This window comes from Solanum verrucosum, unplaced genomic scaffold (assembly GCF_900185275.1).
Source record: "Solanum verrucosum unplaced genomic scaffold, falcon-dt-bn FXZP01000603.1, whole genome shotgun sequence".
Taxonomy (NCBI): domain Eukaryota; kingdom Viridiplantae; phylum Streptophyta; class Magnoliopsida; order Solanales; family Solanaceae; genus Solanum; species Solanum verrucosum.
In genome coordinates, this window is record NW_026020644.1 from 500,100 (window position 1) to 522,593 (window position 22,494).

Below are 22,494 nucleotides of genomic sequence, written 5' to 3' on the forward strand. Positions count from 1 at the left end.
GATGATGGATATTATTCATATAAAAATATATTTTAATGATATTAAAATTTTGTTCTAGATCTTTATGATTAAAACCTATTCGGAAGTACTTAAATCTTAATGAATACAAATGCACTAATAATCTAATATATGAATTATTCCATATCAAACCTTCATTAGGTGCAAACAAATAGAGCTTAAGTGTTACGTAAGTTGGCTAATTAAGTTTCCAACTTGTATGAAGTAACTACCTAGAAAATGAGAATTGGGTCCTCACAGAAAAGGGTAATTTTCGCTAGGCGTAAGTTCTTTTTTTAAGAGGTTGAGAGTTCAAGTCCCTCCTTCCGCTCCTGGCTTCGTCGTTTTGTGGTAACAAGTGAAGTGCATAAGTCACTTTAGAGATAGGGGCAACAAATTAATAATCAACTCATAAAAGAAAAAAAATAAAGAACGATCCTTTTGAAGATAAATCTGTGCAATTAAATGAGAAGAAAACCGTTTGCATATTTTCTATTGGATCCTTAAGTAAAGATCAAGAAAGCATCAGAATTATGTTCATATTTTGATCTATAAGAACTTGCTGATCTATTATTAGGGGCCGATTATCTCATAAAAATAATTATGCAGTGAGTATATTAGCTTATATATGTTGTGAATAATATTAAAAAATACTACAGAATTACTAATATAAGAGTTGTTATGCTGGTGTTTAATAATGAAATTGTTATACGAGTACATTTTACACTACATTTTAACTTAATATGAAACCAGGAACTCCTGTATTAGTAATGCATGGATTATTTTTTCTCATATGGCCAACCAAACATTATATCTCTTTGACAAATTTTATGTTGAGATTAATTATAGACATGTTTTTTATTAGAATTGGAGAGGGGACCTTGTCCAGGCCAGTGCTAATACTATATATGTAACGACTTGTTCCCGTCGTTATGGAAAACCCAATGGGAAAGAATTTGGGCCAGAAAACTTTTGAGTAGTGACTTGAAAATTTGTAACCTAAGCCAGACTTGGACAAAATCTGAGTCAGGTGAGGTCTAGGGAAATTTGGTAATAGACAGGAGGGTTTGATTATGAATTTGATCACATGAGTGGATAGCTAAGACGTTAAGGAGCCTGTACAACTTTACGAAATCGAATTCGGGCGAGTAGAACTCCCGAAACTGATTTTGGCATGGAATGGTAGTTTTTGAACGTCCAGGTTAGAAGGTGTGTTGTGTAATGGGATCTTAGAACTCAAATTCCATGTTTTGTCTCCGTGCAAGCCGCCAGATCGGGGTTAGTTCCGCCAGGGCGGGGCCGCTATGGCGGGTTAGGTCCCGCTGTGGAGGGACAATCGCGAGTTAAGTCAGGGAAAAACCCCAAAACCGTTATTTTCTACAAAACTTCGTTCTTGAGAGCTAGGAGGCGAACCAGAGTAGTTCTTAACAGTTTTCCATGATTTCTAGTGCTAAAGGTAAGATAATTACTCCCCCAATCTGTAATTTGATTCTTAGAACTTAGAATCTTGAGTAATTATTATTGGGGGAGAGTTTTGGCCTGAAGTTGATGGTGGAAAAATCCCTAATTGAGTATTGTGATCTTGGGTTTGGCCTAAGATTGATAGTTTGATTATTATCTAGGTAAATTAGGCCTTGTTTATTGATCCTTGCATTACTTAACTGTGTTTAGACCAAGAACAAGCGGAAATAATCTAGAAAGGGAAGACTCAAGTGTCTTAGGAGGATTCAAGCTTAGTTTCGAGGTAGGTGATTGCTTGATTTCCTTTAAGTGTGATATATGCCGGTTAATTGCTTCATTGTATGCATGTGTGTATGCGAATAAAATCTAATGCAAATAAGTATATGCACAATTACATGCCATGAAACCAATACTTGATTGTATGACTATGAGAGTTGTTTATTATGGGTGTGATTGTGTTGACTGGATCGGGTGTCACGTTTTGACACTTATCTTAAATCGAGTGTCATATTTCGATACATACATTGGATCGGGTGTCACATTTCGACGCATATATTGGATCGGGTGTCACGTTCCAACACACTAACAGTTTGGGTGTGGGTTCCATGAGAGAACCACTATGATTATTACATTCATTTCTACTTGTCGTTGATATTGGGAACTGTATGTTACTCCTGAAATGATAATTGATCTATGTATTCTGTATATGTGTGTTTACTGTGTTGTAATTGCTTGCCTATGTTTTGCTTACTGGGGTGGCCGCGTTATCTTACCAGTACACGTTAGTTGTGTACTGATACCGCACTTACTCGTTGTTTGTTGAGTACAAGACATATTCAGGAGGCAACTGATAGAACTCAGCTAGGAGATCATTGATTGAAGACCGGATTCAAGAGTGAGCCAGTTCTTCCAAGCTACCATGGATTCTTCCTTGTTTAGTCCACTCTTTTTGGACTCAGACTGTTTAGTTAGACATTTCTTATGTTAGTTTAGGGGTTGCACCCATTTTCCTTAGATTTGTTGGTTTACAGAGTTTTGGTACAATGACTTTCATGTTCTAGGGGTTGAATTTCCACAGTAGTTATGTTAGTTGATTTGTTAAACTTTCGGAGTTTATGGGAATTCCATATTTCAATAGTCATTAAAACCTGCTTCCGTATCTTTTAATGTTCTAGTTTTCGTTAAGTTGCTTAGTTGGGTTGCAATAATGGTTCTCCCACCGGAGGGTTAGTGTGAGTGAGAATCACGGCGGTTCGAGTCGTGACATAGTTGGTATCAGAGCCCTAGGTTCGTTGATCTCATTGTACCAAAATGAGTCTAGTAGAGTCTTGCGAAACGGTACGGAGACGTCTATACTTTCTTCGAGAGGCTATAGGACTTTAAGAAAACTTATTCCTTTCTTTCTTCGTGCTATTACTTGAATTCAATTGATATCTAGGTGATACAAATTGGTATCTTTCCTCCTTCACTCTATGGTCAGAACTAGAGCAACATAAGTGGTAACACCAACACTAGCAAGAGAGGATGCGTCTTTCCAAATAAGCATGTTTCCCCGATTCAATGTGGGCATGTAATGACTAGTGACAAACATGAGGTTTTTATTATGTTCTTAAGGTTGAAACCTTCATTCTTCAGGGTACTGAATCTGAACATTCTTATGATTTTCTTGTTGATTGTCATAATTTGCTCCATAAGATGGATACGGTAGAGCGATTTGGCATTGAGTTTATGATATACCAGTTAAAGGGAGACACCAAAATGTGGTGGTGGTCTCATGTTGAGTGCCGACTAGTAAATGCACTACTTATGACTTGGGAAACATTTTATAGCTTTCTGTATGGAGAATTATATACCCTGAACTTTGAGGGATATGAGGAGAGACAAGTTCCTGAATATACAACAACATAATATATTTGTTGCAACCTTTATAAGGCAAATTTTTGTGTTTTATCCAAATATGGTTCTCCATTTTGCTTCAGTCTAGATGAGTAAATTGGTCGTTTTGTGAAGGGATTAAGGTCAGATTTGCAAATTTGCAGATTATAGGTGGCTGCTTTAGAAAATCTTTTCAAGAAGTGGTTGATTTTGTGATGGAGGTAGAAGGGGGTGAAGTCAGAAGACTTTGCCAAGGTGACAACATTCAAGGAGTTTTGTAAGGGAAGGCTAGATAATGAACACCACTACTTTGGAAAATATATTTAGTATTGTTGGGATAGTTGAGGTTTGAATTTCTACTACGATTTCCTAGATTGAGTGTATATCAAAGAAGGTCATGATACAACTACTACAATAGCAACATTGCTTACTTGGTTAAGTTATTAAGTGTGTTACAATTGTAGAGAACCTGGGCATATGAGGAGGAAATCAACGAGGCCGTGAAGGCCGGAGAAATGGTAATGCAGGTAAGGGATCAATGTCTTCAGGCAAGGAGGTTGCCCGTCAAGATGACATGGCTCAATTTTATGCCTTTTCGAGCAAGATCGGAGCTAAGGTGTTTGATGCAGTGATTATATGTGTTATTCTTGTCTGTGAGTGAATGGCTACTATTTTGCTTGATCCAGGTTTTACTTATTCATATGTGTCAGCTTAGTTTCCCCTGGGATTTGATGCGGTTTATGACGTGCTTGGTGCCCCCATCCAAGCTTCTACCCCAGTTAAAAAGTCAGTCATAGTCACCCAGGTATTGTAACATCCGACAATTTGAAATAACTTTGAAAAAGCTTGAAATAGGAAATAGTCATTTTTGGAAGAATGTGAAAATTTCAAAATCTGGAAAATTTGGCTAAGTATGGAAAATAATGAGTTTTTGGCCAACTTTGAACAGTTATAACTCCTAGTCAGGATGATCTAGGTGTGGTTTCGGTTATGGTTGCAAAGTTCGTGGAATGATCTTTCCAACGCCATAGAGTTTGCTCGTTTCCGAGTTCGTATGAGCAAGTTATGTCCTTTGAAAGTTGGGCAGTTGGCAGGAAATCTGTCCGGAAATTGTAAGGGTATTTTGGTCTTTTCCCTAGCCTTGTCTTTGGATATATATTAAGTTGTAAGAATGATTTGTGATCAGTTTTCCTCATTTTAAAGAGTGAAAGTAAGGGTTTGAGAGTGAAGAATAGAAAAAGAGGAGAGAAAGGAGAAGAAGAAGCAAGTTTCGTCAAAGATCGTCGTGGATATCGTCGGGGGTGATCCCTATTAGGTATGTGAGTTCATAGTGTTGGGTTGGTTCTTTCCCTCACACGCCAAGCCCGTTTAATTTTGAGAAAAGATTGATTATGTTTGATTGAAGTTGTTGGTTGGAATTGTTGAAGTTGTAGTTGTGTTGTGTTGTAGTTCTTGTTGGTTTGGTGTATGTTTCGGTTGGTGTTTGTGAGTTGAATCTATTACATGTTAAGAGGTTTATGGTTTTAAGTGTTTGGGGATGGAAACTTTGAGGTGTAGAAGGTTTAGAGTTGGAGAAAACTAAGGAGGAAAGTCGAATTTCGGAGAAAAAGGGTGGGACGTCGCGCCTATCAGCGCGCCCTAAGAGGGGATCTGAACTTTTCCCCTTGGGGCGGCGCGCCCATCAGAGCGCCAGCAGGATTCCTCTGAAGTTCTTGGTTTGGCGCTCCGCGCCTCTCAGAGCGCCAAAAGCACCAAGTTTTTCCATTCTTTTCCCACTTTCTCATACATGTTCCTAGGTATTGTACCTATGTTCCCAAGTTGTTTCCAACACTCCAAGGTATGTCTAAACATCAAGAACTCATCCATATCACGTGATCAAACACCTTGAATCCATGATTCCAATTCAAGGAGAGTAAGTTTCCAAGTCAAGGGAAGTTAAGAGTTGAGTCTAGAAGTTCAAGAAGGGAGTCAAAGCAAGTCTTTAAAGCTTTCCAAGAGTCTTTGTTGAATGTTTTAACTTCATATTCAGGCTCAAGTTTCAAGTTAAGTCAAGTTTCAAGGTAAGTCAAGTTTCAAGTTGAGTTCTTTTTCTCAAAAGTATTAGGGAACTATGTATTCCCAAAGAAGTTTCCAAATGTTTTTACATTTGAGTAAGAAAGAAACTATGGTTCCAAAAGAGCCTTTGGGCTAGTTTTCAAGAAAAAGGAACATCGTTTCCAAGTGAGCCTTCAGGCAAAGTTTTGAGTAATTATCTCAAATAAAGAAAGATGTGTTTAAAACACTTATGAGCTAAGTATTTTTGGGAGTAGTCTTGAGCACCGAATTGGGGCACGAGTTCATATAAACTCAACTCTCCATAAGAACCATGCGCCAACATGGGAGTTAACGGGTCATACTTTTTAGATGAATCTGTAAGATTAAGCTAGTGGATCCACTTAGTAAAGTTAGCTTCCTATATCACGGCAAGGTATAGGATGGTCCTTGGGCAACGTGAGGTAAAACGTTGTATCACCACTAGGGCTCATAGTGGTGATTGTCGGTTGAAAGAGTCTCCTACTAAATTTATATTACTTTTATACAAGTAAAGTTGAGTTGTTATTGTTTTATCTTTAACAAGCTAAGTTGTTTACATGGTTTTACAAGCTTTATATATTGCATGTGTCGTATTGCTTTATATATTGAGTTCACTTATTCATGAGTTGAACAGAGCCAAGGTAAGAGTTCATTTGTACTCTTTTTCAAGCTTAAGTTGTGGTTTAGCCTTCCAGCTCGCATACTCGTACATTCAATGTACTGATGCCAGTTGGCCTACATCTTATTATGATGCAGACGCAGGTACCCAGGGCCAACATCCGGTTCGCCGTTGATCCAGTTGAGTACTTCAGAGTCAGTGGTGAGCCTCTTTGCATTCTGGAGGACTCGGTTATTTTGTTCTCTTAAGTTTTGTTTTGTTAGGATGTTATGGGGTCTGTCCCAACATCCATCTCAGTATTTTAGAGGCTTCATAGACGGTCGGTCAGTTAGTTGGAGTCTCTCATTTATGTATATATGTAAATATTCTATTTTGAGACTCGAGATGCCTTTATGGTCAGATTTTATTTTAGTCAGGTTGTTTTAAAACCTTGCATTGCATTGAGTTATGCTGTTGAGTTAAGTTTCCGCTGAGTTAAGAAAGCCAGGCCAAGGGTTCACTTGGGGGCCAGCGATGGTCTTCGAGTGCCAGCCACGTCCAGGGTGTAGGCTCGGGCCGTGACAGGTATATTGTGCTTGTCTTGTTCTGTTTATGGGTTATTTTGGATATGACTGACTTCGATATAATCTTAGGCATAACTTGGTTGTCCTCCTATTATGTTGTGCTTAATTGTAATGCTAAGTCTGTGACTCTAGAGATCCCAGGTAGGGAAAAGTTGGAGTAGGAAGGGGTGTACACACTTAAGCCATCTAAGGTCATATCTTTCATGCGGGTTAGGAAAATAGTGAGGCAGGGGTGTTTGGCGTAGTTGGCTCATATTCGGGAGATTAATGTTGAGCCTCCCTCTATTGAGTTTATTCCTGTAGTATCTAAATTCAAGGAAGTGTTTCCTATCGATTTGCCTGGTATGCCTCCGGATGGAGATATAGATTTTTGTATTGACTTGGAACCTGACACTCGCCCCCATCTCCATTCCTCCTTATCACATGGCTCCAGTAGAATTGAGAGAGCTTAAAGCTCAAATCTAGGAGCTTCGTGATAAAGGTTTCATCCGTTCTAGTGTTTCCCTATGGGGTGCTCCTGTTTTGTTTGTTAAGAAGAAGGATGGTAGTATGAGGACTGGTGATTTTATCTTAAGCCATAAACGAGTGGATTGATACCAGAATGACAAGCTTATGGATAAAGAAAGTCCCATTGAGTATACTTGGATGAAGGAAATTGAAGATTTTATTAAGAAAGTGTGTATAAAATTGGGTTTGTCCTTTGAATTTGATGAGTATACTTGAGTTTGAGGTGTCATGTCGATGAAGAGGTTGACTTCGTAGTAATAGTCAGGGCTAACTGAGCATAATGGTAATAAGAGTTTGTCATGGATTGTGATGGGATGCAACTATATAATAAGATTGTTGGTTAAGCGAATTTTGTATAGTAATTACGACGTGCGAATATATAAGGTTGTGATTTTCTAATATTTGGTGAGTAACGTGGTTGTATGGAAAGTTTTAAGAGATGGTGGGACACCATTCGAATAGAATTTAAAAGACCTAGAGTCATAAAAAATGTGGGATGTAGTACAACCTTTAAAAAGAGGCGAGGGCAAGAATATTTTTATTTGATTGCAAAGGCTAAAGTTGGTATCAGATGTCTAAAGATCAATTTTTATAACTTAAGCTCATGGGAATTTATGTTGTGGGATGGAGATGTGGTTAAGAACTACGATTGTTTGGGTATTATGAGTGTGTGTTGGTTGGTTCAGGTTCATTTCTAATTATAGTGAGTATTGATGTGGAATTTTATCATGCTTATGTGAGAAATGATTCATTTTGATGATTGTGTCAAGGCCCTTGATAACATGTTGCACACGTGTGCACGATCAACTTTGGTGGCTATTGGGAAATGCTTTTGTTGTTAGTTAAGCTTACATACAACCATATTTATCACTCGAGTATTGAGATGACTTCATTGAGGCATTGTATGAGAGGGTGTGTAGGTATTCAATTAGTTGGTTTGAGGCTGGAGATGTGAAACCCTTAGGGGTTGATTTGGTGAAAGATGCTCAAGATAAGGTGAGAAACATCCAAGCTAAGCTTCTAGCAGTTCAGAGTCGACAGAAAAAGTATGCAAACCATAAGGTAAGGGGGTGATGAGATTCAGTAAGAAGGGAAAGATTAGTCCTTAATACATCGGGCCATTTGAGATTCTTGACTATGTAAGGCCAGTGACTTATAGGCTAGTTTTACCGCGTAGCCTATCTAGAGTCCATCCAGTGTTCTATGTGTACATGTTGAAGAAGTATCATGAGGACCAAGGAGATAAAGTCTGTGGAAGTTCAATGGAAGCATCGTCCAGTTGAGAAAGCTACTAGGAAACCAAGAAGGACATGCGAGACAAGTATCCCTAGCAATTCGACGATTCAGATACTACTCTACTTTTGCCTTAGTCAGTTTTCCTAGTTAATCACTCGGGGACGAGTGATGGGTAATTTGGTATCTATTGTAACGACATGTTCTCGTCATTATGGAAAAGCCAATGAGGAAAGAATTTGGGCTATAAAACTTTTAAGAAGTAACTTGGAAATTTCTATCCTAGGCAAGACTTGGATGAAATTTGAGTCAGGTGAGGTCTAGGGAAATCTGGTAATAGACTGGGGGTTTGATTATGAATTTGATCACATGAGTGTATAGCCAAGAAGTTAAGGAGTCTGTACAACTTTACGGAATCATATTCAGGTGAGTAGAACTCCCAAAACTGATCTTGGCATAGAAGGGTTATTTTTAAACATCCAGGTTTGAAGGTGTGTTGTGAAATGAGAGCTTGGAACTTAAATTCCAAGCTTCTGTCTCCGTGCAAGCCACCAGAAAGGGGTTAGTTTCGGTAGGGTAGGGACACTGTGGCGAGTTGGGTCCCGCTGTGGCGGGACAGTCGCGAATTAAGTCAAAAAACCCCAAAATTATTATTTTCTGTAAAACTTCGTTCTTGAGAGCTAAGAGGCGAACTAGAGCAGTTCTTGACAGTTTTCCACGAGGTAAGATAATTACTCCCCTAATCCGTAATTCAATTCTTAGAACTTAGAAACTTGAGTAATTATCATTGGGGGAGGGTTTTGGCCTGATGTTGATGGTGGAAAAATCCCTAATTGAGTATTGAGATCTTGGGTTTTGCCTAGGATTGATAATTTGATTATTATCCGGGTAAATTACATCTTGTTTATTGATTCTTGCATTACTTAACTGTTGTTAGACTAAGAACAAGTGGAAATAATCCGTAAAAGGAAGGCTCAAGTGTCTTAGGAGGATTCAAACTTGGTTTCGAGGTAGGTGATGGTTTGATTTCCTATTTGTGTGATATATGCCGATTAATTACTTCATTGTATGCATGTGTGTATGTGAATAAGGGAATGTGAATCAAATCTAATGCAAATGAGTATATATGAACAATTACATGCCATGAAACCAATACTTGATTGTATGACTATGATCGTTGTTCATTATGGGTGTGATTGTGATTGTGGTTGTGTTGACTGGATCGAGTGTCAAGTTCTGACACATAGATTGGATCGGGTGTCACGTTCTAATACATATATTGGATCTGGTATCACGTTTCAACACATATATTGGATCGGGTGTCACGTTCTGACAGACTAACAGTTTGGGTATGGGTTCCATAAGAGGACCACTATGATGATTACATTCATGTCTACTTGTCGTTAAGTATCTTAGTTGGGTTGTAGTAATGGTTCTCGCACCAGAGGGTTAGTGTGGGTGTCAATCACGACAGTCTGGGTCGTGACAATATATCCCTACCACTACTTTTTTTTGTGCTGAAGCAATATCCATAGAATATGGATTGCCTTTTGTGTGAGCTATAATCTAATGCTTTGACTATATAAACTCATTCATTAATTAATTATAAGTGGGTATCTCTACCATCTTATAGTTAAGCAATGTCAATATGTCTAGACTCTAGACTATAAGTTTCATATTTTCTTTGCCTATACATAAATAGGTGTGTGCATGTAATTACACACAATTATTACAGAAAGAGACTCTTGGTTATATCTAGTACCCAATAAGCTACTTTTATATTAAGAAGGTATTAGGTTAAGTTTCTAAGTGGTTCAAACTAGTTCATAAGCATATTTTTTTAAGCTTATCATATAGTTGACAAATACTAAAAGTGCTTATAATCCGAAATCAACCATGTGTGGCTCGCGCTGATCCAAAAAATAGAAGGAGCTTTTATTTTTATTTATCAATATCCATCTACTCAGGCTTTCACCCAAACAACAGTTCTGAACGAAATTAGAAATTACACATCCACTCTTTTTATTTTCACTACATATATATAGTAGACATTTCAAAGCACACTCATTAACCACACCACATAATATTATTTCAAGTACTATATTTATGTATCACTTGATGTGGTAACTCTCAATATCTTTAGTGATATTGAGACACAATTCCATGAAAGTGTGTGGATCTGGCACATTTGCATTCTTCTTTTCATATTCCAAGATCCAAGTAACTAAGTTGTTTTCACCCTTTGTCTCAACATGAATAGTGAGGTAAAATGATTTGTAATACTCTAACATATCTCCTTCAATCATCTTTTTTTTAACCAACTTCTTTTCTTCATCTATTTCTTCAATAACTTCCTTTGCCACCATCTCTTTCCCATCTGCAAACAAATATATATAGTAAAAAAATCATACAACTAATTCGTTTATAAATGATTGAGCGAGTTGGATTGAATTTGGACCAATTAAAAACGGTCGGAATCAATAGAAGTGTTGGATCCAATTCATGAATTGATTAGTTTGAGCTATATAATGTGTTATTTATTAGTTTGAGTTAGATATAAAAAAAATTTAAGAGCTATATAATGCGACGAAAATCTATATAAGTGGATCCAACAATAAATATTGAAACCAAATATAATACGGATTTACCATGGGTGAATTTCCATAACCTAACAGAGTCAATAGTGCCCAATTCACCTTCATGAATATCCACTTTTTGTATCTTATCAGGGCATATGTTGCACATATGATGTGGTTTGTACATAATTATTTCATGGAACACATCTCCATCACACTTGATGTTTATCTCAGAAACCAATTTACCTTCAAGACTCATTTTTCTTTAAGTTTATAATAACAATTGTGTGGTTCATCATTACATGATGAGTAGCTCTGCCTTTATATAGTTACACAGTGTCAATATGTTTAGACTCTAGACTGTAAATTTGGTATTATTTTTTTTCGCTATACATAATTAGGTTTGTGCATGTAACTAACTACACACAATTATTACAGAAAAAGATTCTTGGTTATAGGTAGTACCCAATAATCTACTTTTATATTAAGAAGGCATTAGGTTAAATTTCTAAGTGGTTCAGACTAGTTCATAAGCATATTTTTAAAGCTTGTCATATAGTTGGCAAACACTTATAATTCTCAAGTGCTTATAATCCGAAATCAACCATAAGTTGGTCATTTTAAATTTATGGTTTTAGAGCTTATAAGCATTTTTAATTTGACCAATCACTTTACAATTTAACCTTTTCTATTTTTTTGTACTCCCTAAAATGTTCTTCCTAGAATATAGCTTTGAATTATCCCTTTATTTTATTTCCTTCATTTGTTCTTTTTATGTGTAAATACTTTTAAATTATTTTTTTAAATAGATTTAACGACATTAATTCAGTCATTATTTTAGAAAAGAAAGCTTATCAACATTATTTTACCAAACACATTATTTGTTTATTATCAATTTTAGCACCCTAAGCGTAACCACTTGTTTATAAAGAAATGATGCCTATCCCCACCCCCCACCCCAACCAAACTCTATATCTCTTTTGCAAATTTTATGTCGAGATTAATTATAGACATGTTGTTTTAGAATTGGAGAGGGGACCTTGTGCATGCCAAAAAATTGGCAGATTAAATTAGGACTATTATTGTTGAGAAGATGAACTAACTGACATTTTTCTTAACCAACCACTAACCAAATTAGTTTTATTCCTCTTTTCATTTTTGCACAACTAATTACATCTATTTAATAATGTGTTCAAACTGAAGTATAAGTCATATGAATTAAAGTATTTTTTACCTTCAGCAATGACTTTTCACCACAATCCATCTTTTTTCTTGTTATTATACTCATCACTTTGTCATTAGCAAGCAACTATGTAATTCAAGCAGAAGCACGACATCTTCTTTAAATAACTCTGCCCGAGCTTCCTAAGCCTAAATTGCTACATCTTCCTGAAAGGCATAATACATAAATATGCCCTTTAACTTGGCTTCAAAACACATTTATATCCTTCAACTTTGGGTGTGCACAAGTAGACACTTAAACTTGTATAAAGTTGAACAAATAGACACACATATCCTACATGTCATTTTTTGTCCTACGTGTATTGTTCCACGTAGACTCACGTGTCTACTTGTTCAAGTTTATACAAGTTTAAGTGTCTACTTATGCATACCCAAAGTGGAAGGGCATAAATGTGAAATTAGGCCAAATTAAAGGGCACATTTATGTATTATGCCTTCCTGAAATCCCAACTTTGTCTAAGCCTGAATTCCCTGAAATTCAAAAACCCGAGCTGCCAACTCTGCCAAAGCCCGAATTTCCAGAAATCACAAAGCATGAACTTCCAACGTTGCCAAAACGCGAGATTCCTTCCATTCCTAATTATAAGCCTGAATTGCCAACTTTGCCAAAACCATAAATCCCACAAGTGCCTAAAAAGCCTTGAGCGCGTGGCATATGAAATTTTGCGTGGCATATGAAATTTATCTTTCCCTTATTGAAGTAACATAGTTAAAATGTAACATTTCATTAGGTAGTGTGATCGTGTATGTTTGCCTAATATAATGTTCTTGTGTTTTAATTTGGAAGGATTATTTATGTGATTGATTATGTAGTTGTTCTGTCAGCAGTTCACTATTATAATGTTCTTGTGTTTCTAGTGGTACAATACACCCATCGTTTATATTATTTGAAAACTTCAAATCTTTGAGGTGGTTTTTACATTAGCTAATTTTGTAGTTCCCTATCACTACTAAAAAAAACTAAAATTGGCTATGGACAAATTCTGCAGCTAAATAATAAAATTTATCGTTGATCCTATTTAACAAAATTTTGTAGTTCCCTATAACTATTAACGTTCGATACTAATGTGTGTCCTCCGTACCCTCTTGTCTAGGGTCATATCATCGGTAACCTGAAGTTGCGTCAATTCTTTGTCCTATCACCTCTTCCCAGTACTACTTCAGTCAACCTCTACCTCTCCTTGTACCCTCAATAATCAACCTCTCGCACCTCCTCACGGGTGCATCTAATCAGTGGCGGAGCCATATGTAGTTAAGGGGTGTTGTTCGACACCCCTTCGTCGGAAAATTACATTGTGTAGCTAGAATAATTTTTTTATGTATATATATTACATAGTGACACTCCTTGACTTCTATACGATTTTATTTCTTTATATTTTGACACCTCCAGGCGAAATTCTAGCTCCATCTGCGTCTAATCATCTCATCTTTACATCTCCAAACCATCTCAATCTCGCTTTCCTCATCTTGTCCACCACAAATTGATCCTAGTAAGACCACACATCCACCTCAACATCCTCATCTCTACTTGTCACACCCCAAATCCAGATGTGATGGCACGTGTCCATTTCCCACCGGACACGTTAGCCTAACCCAACCACAACGATAGAGAAGTAGAAATACGAGAATAAAAGATAATAAATAAGCGAAAGACTTTAATTAAGACTCAACACTACCCAGAATTTGGTTGTCACATGTACAAACCTCTAAATACAGAATTCGAATAAAAATATGCAAGTCTTAGAATATAGTTCTCGAATAGAACAAAACTGAAAGTAAAGATAACTCAAGGGAACGTCTGGAATGAACCGCTACCTCTCGAGTATGTCCCGAAGCTCAATCTGCTAAAGAAACTACTAAGCCGAATCTGAGAGAGAGCTGTCAACCTACACAATTGTGTAGAAGCAAGGGTGAGTACCGAAAACCACAGGTACTCGCAAGTAACTCTAAACTAAGCAAAACTAGCAGCTACAAACAACTCCCTTCAATCCCAACCGAACCACCGAAACTTCAATCTAGCAGCAAACCAATTCAACCTATACTAAACAGATCATATTCAACAGCCAGAACCAACAGTATATCCTCATAAACATCAGATCAACAAATAAGAGCAGGTAGATCAAATTCCACATAAAAAGGGTAAATCGATACAATCCACACATCTCAGACAAAGATAAGGCAAATGCGATGCAAAATGCAATAATGATGTCATGTAGTCGTGATGCATGTCTGTCCTACGATACACATCTGTTGACGTAATCAGTCCGCGCTGAATACTCAAATCAGAACCCATGGGGGCCACACATGGACCATGTATCACCGCCGGAACCAGATCCCATCGGCATCCAAATCACTAGCCGGAGCTAGTCCATCTCATATATCTCTAGCCAGAGCTAGTCTCAACTGTGTCTCATATCCATCCATCCTCATATCAGTGTCTCAGAACTCATGCAACAGATAGTTCACACATGGGATGAATAATGAATATGCACATGTCATCAATCACAATCATATCACGATCACATCATAGTATTACACATCATATGTCTCAATCACAACCATATCACGACCACACCATAGTATTACACATCACCTATCTCAATCACAACCATATCACGACCACATCATAGTATTACACATTATCTGTCTCAATATCAATGTCTGTATCAATCATAGCCTACTCATGCTCTTCTATCCCCTCAATATCAATTATCACATGACTTATTCAACAAATTCAAGTCACATATAACACATTTAGCTCATTTTATTCCCCATTTTTCATTTACAACAATTTCAATCAACAAATAAAACCCATCCTCAATCCCAATTACTCCCCAACACAATTAGGAAAGTAGTCATGCGTAGTCTAAGAGTTTTACAAAGTTTGGAAGCCACTTGCCTTAAAACGAACTCCAAAAGTTACTTGACTTGAGCCTTTCCTTTCCGAGTATAATCCGGATCACAATAATCTATTCAAACAATTATTCACAATCACAATTCGAGTCCAATGACACCAAAATCAAGAAATTTAGGGAAAAAGGGCAAAACGGTCCAAAAGTCTCATACTGGAAAACGATACCCAAATCTGGATATTTTTTATGTAAAATGATCCTTAAACTATTTGGAAGCTAATGGTGAAAACCAATTTGAAAACGGAGTTGAAATCAATTCACAAACTCAATTTGAAGGAAAATCCACGTTCTTGAAGAAGCCTAAAATATTCGGATCCGAAATCCCGACTCGAAAATGAAATATCTCTTGAAAAACATCTTACCCATGCTTAGATAAGTTCAAATATGAAATTTCATCAAAAAAGGAGTCCAAATCGATAAAACCCCAATTTTTTTCTCAAGAGATTTACAGATAGGAAAAAAAAACATATAAAGAAATTATGAGAAAATGTCAAATTGAAGATTGAATACTAACCCTCATATTAATTCAAGAAGAAACCCGTAAGAATCACTCCATTCCGATCTCTAGAACTCCCGATATGCTCAAAATACCAAATGAACACAATCTGAGATTTTTATAACAGTACATGGCTGTTATGCACCAGAAAAACAGCAGTTAATCTTTCACTAAAAAGGTCGTAATTTCCTCATACGATAGTGAAATGACCTGATTTTTTTTCGTAAATGTCTTAAATAATGATACGGACCTGCTCGTTCAATCGGAGCTCAATTTCATGCTCGTTGCCCAATCAAATATCATTTCTACTCGGTAAATAATTATTTCTTATTTGCGATAAAAGTCCAATCTCGAGTTAGCGAAGATGCACCAAAATTTGCAGATAAGTCCTATAATTCATGCTCAAAATTTCAGAACTTTAAGAATAATTTTTTGACCTTTAAAACTAATAATGAACCCTTTAGTTGCCACAATTTGCTGAAATAGTGTCAAAGCATCCAAGAAGCTTAAAAGCTCACCCAAAACTCATTTGGCACTTCCCGAACACAACCAAATATGCTACTAGCTTGAAAATGACATTTCGGACTCAATGAAATCGTCGGAATTTGAATTCGAGGTCTCCTTGACCCGGTATCCGATAAGGCGTCAAGAAACTAACTTTAGGCTCAAAAACTTGAAACGCACTCGGGGCCTCTAAAAATTCAACCAACACTTATTCTAGACTTAGAATCACCCCCTGAATCCAACGGTGCCCTCGGAATTCCATTTCGAGCACCGGAACCTCGTTTGTTGACCAAAGTCAACTCTTGATCAAAATTTCACAATTTGTGCAACTAAGGACCTCAAATCTTCGTTTTAACTCCAAATTCGACTCCGTAAATTCTCATAGACCCATTTCGACATTCTAAAACTGCTGGAATCGACGGAAATCCGATTCGAGTCTCGAAACTCCAAATGACTCGAAATAGCACTTTTAACCAAACTTTAACTCTTAAAAACTCAACTTTTCATCAATTTTCCTTCAAACCAACTTCGAAAATACAACAATTAGGACTCGGGGCAACTATCGGGAGGGGTAAAACGGTCATTTTATGAAAATTTTTAAAAATGACCTTTAGGGTTATTACACTGCTATAGGCATCTTATGGACATGGGAATTCTTGAGTAGCCAACCTTTAGTCCCATAAAGCAATGTCGTTCGAATCACCAAAAAAAATATCCTTATTTGACCGGATTAAAAAGAGACTTTATAGAACTTACATTTGAGTTTCAGCGGTACCTTCTTATCACACAAGACTTCAGAGGCAAGTCTCCACTTCATCCACACCACACCAATACAATGTGTGATAGCATCGTCGACGTCCCCACTCCTTGAACTATAAACCCTAAGATACCTAAATCTATCTCTCTTAAAGATATTTTAATTATGTAATTATTTTAAAATATAATTATATTTAGTAGAGATGATAGTTGTTTAATTTCTATAGCTATAGTTAGTTTTTCCTTCTTTTTTATAGAAGAAACTAGAAAGTACGATAGGATATATATTTTTTATTTTTATACTATTTTTCTTCTTCAATCCCCTTTATAAAAAAAAATGGTACAGTTGAAAGGAAAACACATACATTGGCTAATTTCCAGCATAGAGAAAAAGAAAAGAATAAGAAAAGGGAAACTCTTATGCAATCCAAATAGTAGCTTTTATTTATATTATATAAGCAGAATTTTACAAAATAGAAATTACATATCCACTCCATTTATTTTTGTTACATATATATAGTAGATATTTCGAAGGACATTCATTAATAACACCACACATTATTCCAAGTACATATACACATGTATCACTTAATGTGGTGAGTTTCAATATCTTTAGTCATGTTGAGAGCAAATTCCATATATGTGTGTGGATCTGGCACATTTGCATTCTTCTTTTCATATTCAATAATCCAAGTAACCAAATTGTTTTCACCTTTTGTCTCAACATGAGTAGTGATGTAAAATGATTTGTAATCCTCCAATATATCTCCTTCAATTATCTTTTTCTTAATCAACTTCTTTTCTTCATCTATTTCTTCAACTATTTCCTTTACCACCTTCTCTTTCCCATCTGCAAAAAAAATAAAATTTAAAAATAGTAAAGATTCCATACTACTAATTTCATTTTTGAATGATCGATGATTTGGATTATATTGAATCTGAACAGGTTAAAAACGATTTGAATCAATATAAGTGTTGGATCAAATTAATGACCCTTGTATATATACATATATATATATATATATATATATATGTTATTCTTATGCTATCATGTAAGAAGTATAAAACTAAAACTAATGGACCATATTCTACCAGAAAACAATAAATATTAATGTATTTTACCATGGGTGAAGTTCCAGGAACTAACAGAGCCAACAGTGCCCCATTCACCTTCATGAATATTCACATTTTGTATCTTATCAGGGCATATGCTTGACATATGATGTGGTTTATGCCCTAAAATCTCATGAAAAACATCTCCATCACACTTGATGTTTATCTCAGAAACTAACTTTCCTTTAAGGCTCATCTCTCTTATATATATCAAAAAGTTATAATAACAAGTGTGGTTCATCATTACATGAGTATCTCTGCCCTTTTATAGATAGACAATGCCCATATGTCTAGACTCTAGACTAAAGTTTTGTATTTTTTCTTTGCCTATACATAATTAGGTGTCTGTATGTAAATACACACAATTATTACAGAAAAAGACTCTTCCTTATATCTAGTAATAACTAGTACACTTATTAGTACACAATAAGCTACTTTTATATTAAAAAGGTGTTGGTTAAGTTTAGGGAAAATGCATAAGCACCCCCAACTTATGCCCTGAATCTCACAGACACACTTATACTATACTAAGGTCATATTACCCTCGTACTTATTTTATAAATAATTTTCTACCCCTTTTTGGCCTATGTGGCACTATCAACCAGATAGCTTGAAAAAATTGTCAACACGCGTTGGGCCCAGAAGATAATGCCACGTAGGCCGAAAAGGGGTAGAAAATTATGTATAAAATAAGTTCGGAAGGATAATAGGACCTTAGTATAGTATAAGTGTGTCTCTGAAATTTCGGGTATAGATTGGGGGTACTTATGCATTTTCCCTTAAGTTTATAAACTGTTCAAACTAGTTCATAAGCATATTTTTTAAGCTTTATCATATAGTGGGCAAACACTAAAAGTGTTTATAAGCCAAAATCAATCATAACTTGGTCATCTCTAATTTATGTTTTTACAGTTTATAAGCACTTTTAATTTAACAAATCATTTTACAATTTCACCTTTACTATCCTTTTGTACCCCCTAAAATGTTCTCCCTAAAACATAACTTTGAATTTCTCTTTATTTTATTTCTGTCATTTGTCCTTTCTATTTGAAAATACTTTTAAATTAATTTTTTTTGTAAATAGATTTAACAACATTAATTCAGTCATTATATAATTAAAAAATATCAACAACATTTTACCAAATACATTATTTGTTTATTATCAATTTTAGCACCCTACGTGTAACCACTTATTTATAAAAGAAACTATGTCCCCCACCCCTCCACACACACACCAAACACTATATCTCTTTTGCAAATTTTATGTTGAGATTAATTATAGACATGTTTTGTATTAGAATTAGAGAGGGGACCTTGTTCATGCCAATGCTAATTTTATCAAGAGCAATAGAAGAGGGATTGCCTAGTGTGTGAGATATCATCTAATGATGCAACTACTAGAAATTGAGCTTCCAGTGGCGACTAATCGCTACTGAAGCCCAAAAAGTCGAAATAAAATTATTTTAGTAGCGACTTGAGCGCCATGGCAACTGACAAGTAGTTTCATAACTAAATGTTATTTATGACTACTTCTTAAGGACGCCACTAGAAACTCTTATTGTGGCGATAAGGGTTGCCACTAGAAATATTTATACTACAAAAATAGTTCTAATAACTTAAATATTGGGTGCCACTAAATATTGACTTAGCCCGAATTGTCACATTTACCTGAAATCCCAAATTTACCAAAGCTTGAATTCCCTGAAATTTCGAAACCTGAGCTGCCAACTCTGCCAAAGCCTAAATTGCCAGAATTCCCAAAGCCGGAGTTTCCACCATCTCCAAAGTCTGAACTTCAACTTTGCCAAAACTCGAGATTCCTGTCATTCCTATGACTGAATTGCCAACTTTATCAAAGCCAGAAATCCCTCAAGTGCCTAAAAAGCCCTGAGCGCGCGGCGTGTGAAATTTCTCTTCGCCTTATTGAAGTAATATTGATCATATGTGTTTCCCTTTGTTGTGATAAAATCATTTCCAGCTCTCTGTTTTGGAAGGATTATTTATGTAATTGTTATGCCATCAATTTACTAATATAAGGTGACTTTTACCTTAGCTAATTTTGTAGTTCCCTATCACTACCAAAAATAGGAAACTGTTGAAGGACAAATATATTCTTTAGTTAAATAGTAAAACTCAACGCTAATTCTATCTAGCTACGAATTATCAAAAAAAAATTATTGTTAATTACGAGCAATTTAGTGATCATGAATCATCTAGATTTTTGTAGTGTATTCATTTGCATTGAAATCTCTTTTTGACTCTAGAATGTAATACTCCCTCTGTCCCTAATTACTTGTCCATTTTTCCTTTTATAGATGTCCCTAATTACTTGTCCATTTTGACAAATCAAGAAAGGACAATTTATTTTACATATTATACCCTCAATTAATTACTTTGAAAAAGGTAGAACTTTTTGAAAATCTTAAATTTTTAAGTCATCTACTTCATAGTTAATATGGGTAAAATGATAAACTCACTATGTCAATAATTGTTTTCTTAATACATGTGCTAATTCAAAAGTGGACAAGTAATTAGGGACAAAGGGAGCATTTCAATATGCAACATTGCTTATCCATTTTAAAATTTTAAAATATTTTTTTGTAAAAATTTACAGTTGTCACGTCATTAAATAGGCACCAAATATAATATTTTGGGGAATCATGACTATGGAAGCTAACTTAGCTAAGTTGAGTGACTTTTGAAAGACAAAACAAAGTTGAGCGACTCTGAAGGCCATTTGGGACATATGTAAGGATGTTTATTAAACATTCAATCACCTAAACAACATAATGTTAGATTAATTAGGTAATACTTGTTATACAAGCTAGATTAATTAGGAGGTTATTGTTGAGAAGATGAACTAACATAGTTTTTTCATACCAAACCACAGCCAAAGACTAATTCTCCAATTTTTACTTTCACTATATAAACTTGTTTGAAGTGAAGTATAATGCATAATCAACAAAAGCATAAATTACTAATCTTGAAGCATTTATCACCTTTATACAATGGCTTATAAGTATACCCCATCTTTTTTCTTGTTATTATTTGTCACTTTGTTTTTAACAAGTAGTTATGTGATTCAAGCAGAAGCGCGCAATCTTCTTGAAGTAACTATCCCTGAACTTCCTAAGCCAGAATTGCCACATTTACCTGAAATCCCAACTTTGCCTAAGCTTGAATTCCCGGAAATTCCGAAACCTGAGTTGCCTACTCTACCAAAGCCCGAATTTCCAGAAATCCCAAAGCCGGAGTTTCCACCATTTCCAAAGGCTGAACTTCCAACGTTACCAAAACTCGAGATTCCTGTCATTCCTAAACCTGAATTGCCAACTTTGTCAAAGCCAGAAATCCCTCAAGTGCCTAAAAAGCCTTGAGCGTGACCGAAGCAGCATTGTTAAAAATGTATTGTGTTGTGTGATCATATATGTATTTCTTTGTTGTGCTATACAATCTGCCATTTGAAACTTTCCTTCCTGTACAAGAATTGTTTATGTATTTTTTTTCTGTCATCACTTCATTAATGTACTTGTGATTCTAGTGACATTATACATATCTCTCCGTTTCATTTTGACTTGACACAGACTTTAAGAAAGTAAAGAAAACTTTTGAATATTGTGATATTAAATTAAAAATATGTAGAATGTATCAAAATGTTTTTAATCTTGTAATCTTAGACATGCATATCAGGTGAAAAATTGAAACTAAAGAGTCAGCCAAAAAAGGAAAAGGACATTGTTTTTAAGTGGACAAAAGATGAAAATAAGACAAACAAATTGAAACAGGAGAGTTTTAGTTCATGAGTTGAGGCCCCAATATACATCAATATCACCAAATTTGCTATTAAAATATGAGACAGTTAAAAGTTGAGGTCATCCATGTCTTCGTCATTAAAATTTTGGTTTGAAAATTCCCTTTTGACACTACCAATATTACATAAGAAAAAAGTTAATATTTGTCCTTTGGTTTGATTAAATTTGTTCTCTGATGAAATGACTAACTGTAATTTCAAGCCAAATATTGCAACGACGAGGACATGAATGACCACATTAATTTTACGAATGGAAAAATTAAACCCTTTTACATAATTTTAAAGCAAATCAAACCCTTTTCCATATAATATATTTCTCCCATTATGTGGAGGTAACTAAATTATTGAAATAAATTTTACATAATTAATGTAGCCAATTATGGTCATATGGCTCAATAATAAACTAAAATAGAAATTCAATTTCACCATCTCTATATTTCTATCTGACACATATACCGTGCGTTATGATTCTGAGAGACCTTAGCCACATGGTCCACTAAGTTGCTCAGAGGCAAGTCTCCACTTCATCCACACCACGCCAATACAATAGATATACCTAAATCTATCTCTCTTAAAGATATTTTAATTATGTAATTATTTTAAAATATAATTATATTTAGTAGAGATGATAGTTGTTTAATTTCTATAGCTATAGTTAGTTTTTCCTTCTTTTTTATAGAAGAAACTAGAAAGTACGATAGGATATATATTTTTTATTTTTATACTATTTTTCTTCTTCAATCCCCTTTATTAAAA

At 35.4% G+C, this 22,494-nt stretch overlaps 4 protein-coding genes across 6 annotated transcripts in view; 1 reads left to right on the forward strand and 3 right to left on the reverse strand.

Moving 5' to 3' along the window:
- The window catches only part of LOC125812075 (putative clathrin assembly protein At2g01600), a 272,019-nt gene that overhangs the window by 173,915 nt on the left and 75,610 nt on the right, over positions 1 to 22,494 (reverse strand). The window lies entirely within an intron of this gene.
- On the reverse strand, positions 10,436 to 11,163 carry LOC125812087 (kirola-like). Of its 2 annotated transcripts, none has more exons than XM_049491582.1 (2): positions 11,025 to 11,163; positions 10,436 to 10,705 (listed from the first exon to the last, which is right to left on the reverse strand). In XM_049491582.1, the coding sequence occupies exons 1-2, from the start codon at positions 11,161 to 11,163 to the stop codon at positions 10,440 to 10,442; spliced, it is 405 nt and encodes a 134-aa protein (XP_049347539.1). In that variant the 3' UTR covers positions 10,436 to 10,439. The 2 variants fall into 2 exon arrangements, with proteins under 2 accessions (XP_049347539.1, XP_049347538.1); XM_049491581.1 differs by having other exon boundaries at positions 10,977 to 11,163.
- LOC125812090 (kirola-like) lies at positions 17,399 to 18,123 on the reverse strand. Its single transcript, XM_049491584.1, has 2 exons — positions 17,937 to 18,123; positions 17,399 to 17,664 (listed from the first exon to the last, which is right to left on the reverse strand). The coding sequence occupies exons 1-2, from the start codon at positions 18,121 to 18,123 to the stop codon at positions 17,399 to 17,401; spliced, it is 453 nt and encodes a 150-aa protein (XP_049347541.1).
- Positions 20,884 to 21,471, forward strand: LOC125812102 (protein PELPK1-like). The gene has a single exon (XM_049491596.1). The coding sequence runs from the start codon at positions 20,936 to 20,938 to the stop codon at positions 21,302 to 21,304; it is 369 nt and encodes a 122-aa protein (XP_049347553.1). The 5' UTR covers positions 20,884 to 20,935; the 3' UTR covers positions 21,305 to 21,471.

Excerpts from the sequence above, each read along its gene's own strand:
- LOC125812102 (XM_049491596.1), top strand. The coding sequence starts at position 20,936 with ATGGCTTATAAGTATACCCCATCTTTTTTCTTGTTATTATTTGTCACT.
- LOC125812087 (XM_049491581.1), bottom strand. The coding sequence starts at position 11,163 with ATGAGTCTTGAAGGTAAATTGGTTTCTGAGATAAACATCAAGTGTGAT. Across the intron at positions 10,706-10,976 it reads GTTATGGAAATTCACCCATG|ATGGGAAAGAGATGGTGGCA; the intron begins GTAAATCCGTAT and ends ATTTGTTTGCAG.
- LOC125812090 (XM_049491584.1), bottom strand. The coding sequence starts at position 18,123 with ATGAGCCTTAAAGGAAAGTTAGTTTCTGAGATAAACATCAAGTGTGAT. Across the intron at positions 17,665-17,936 it reads TTCCTGGAACTTCACCCATG|ATGGGAAAGAGAAGGTGGTA; the intron begins GTAAAATACATT and ends TTTTTTTTGCAG.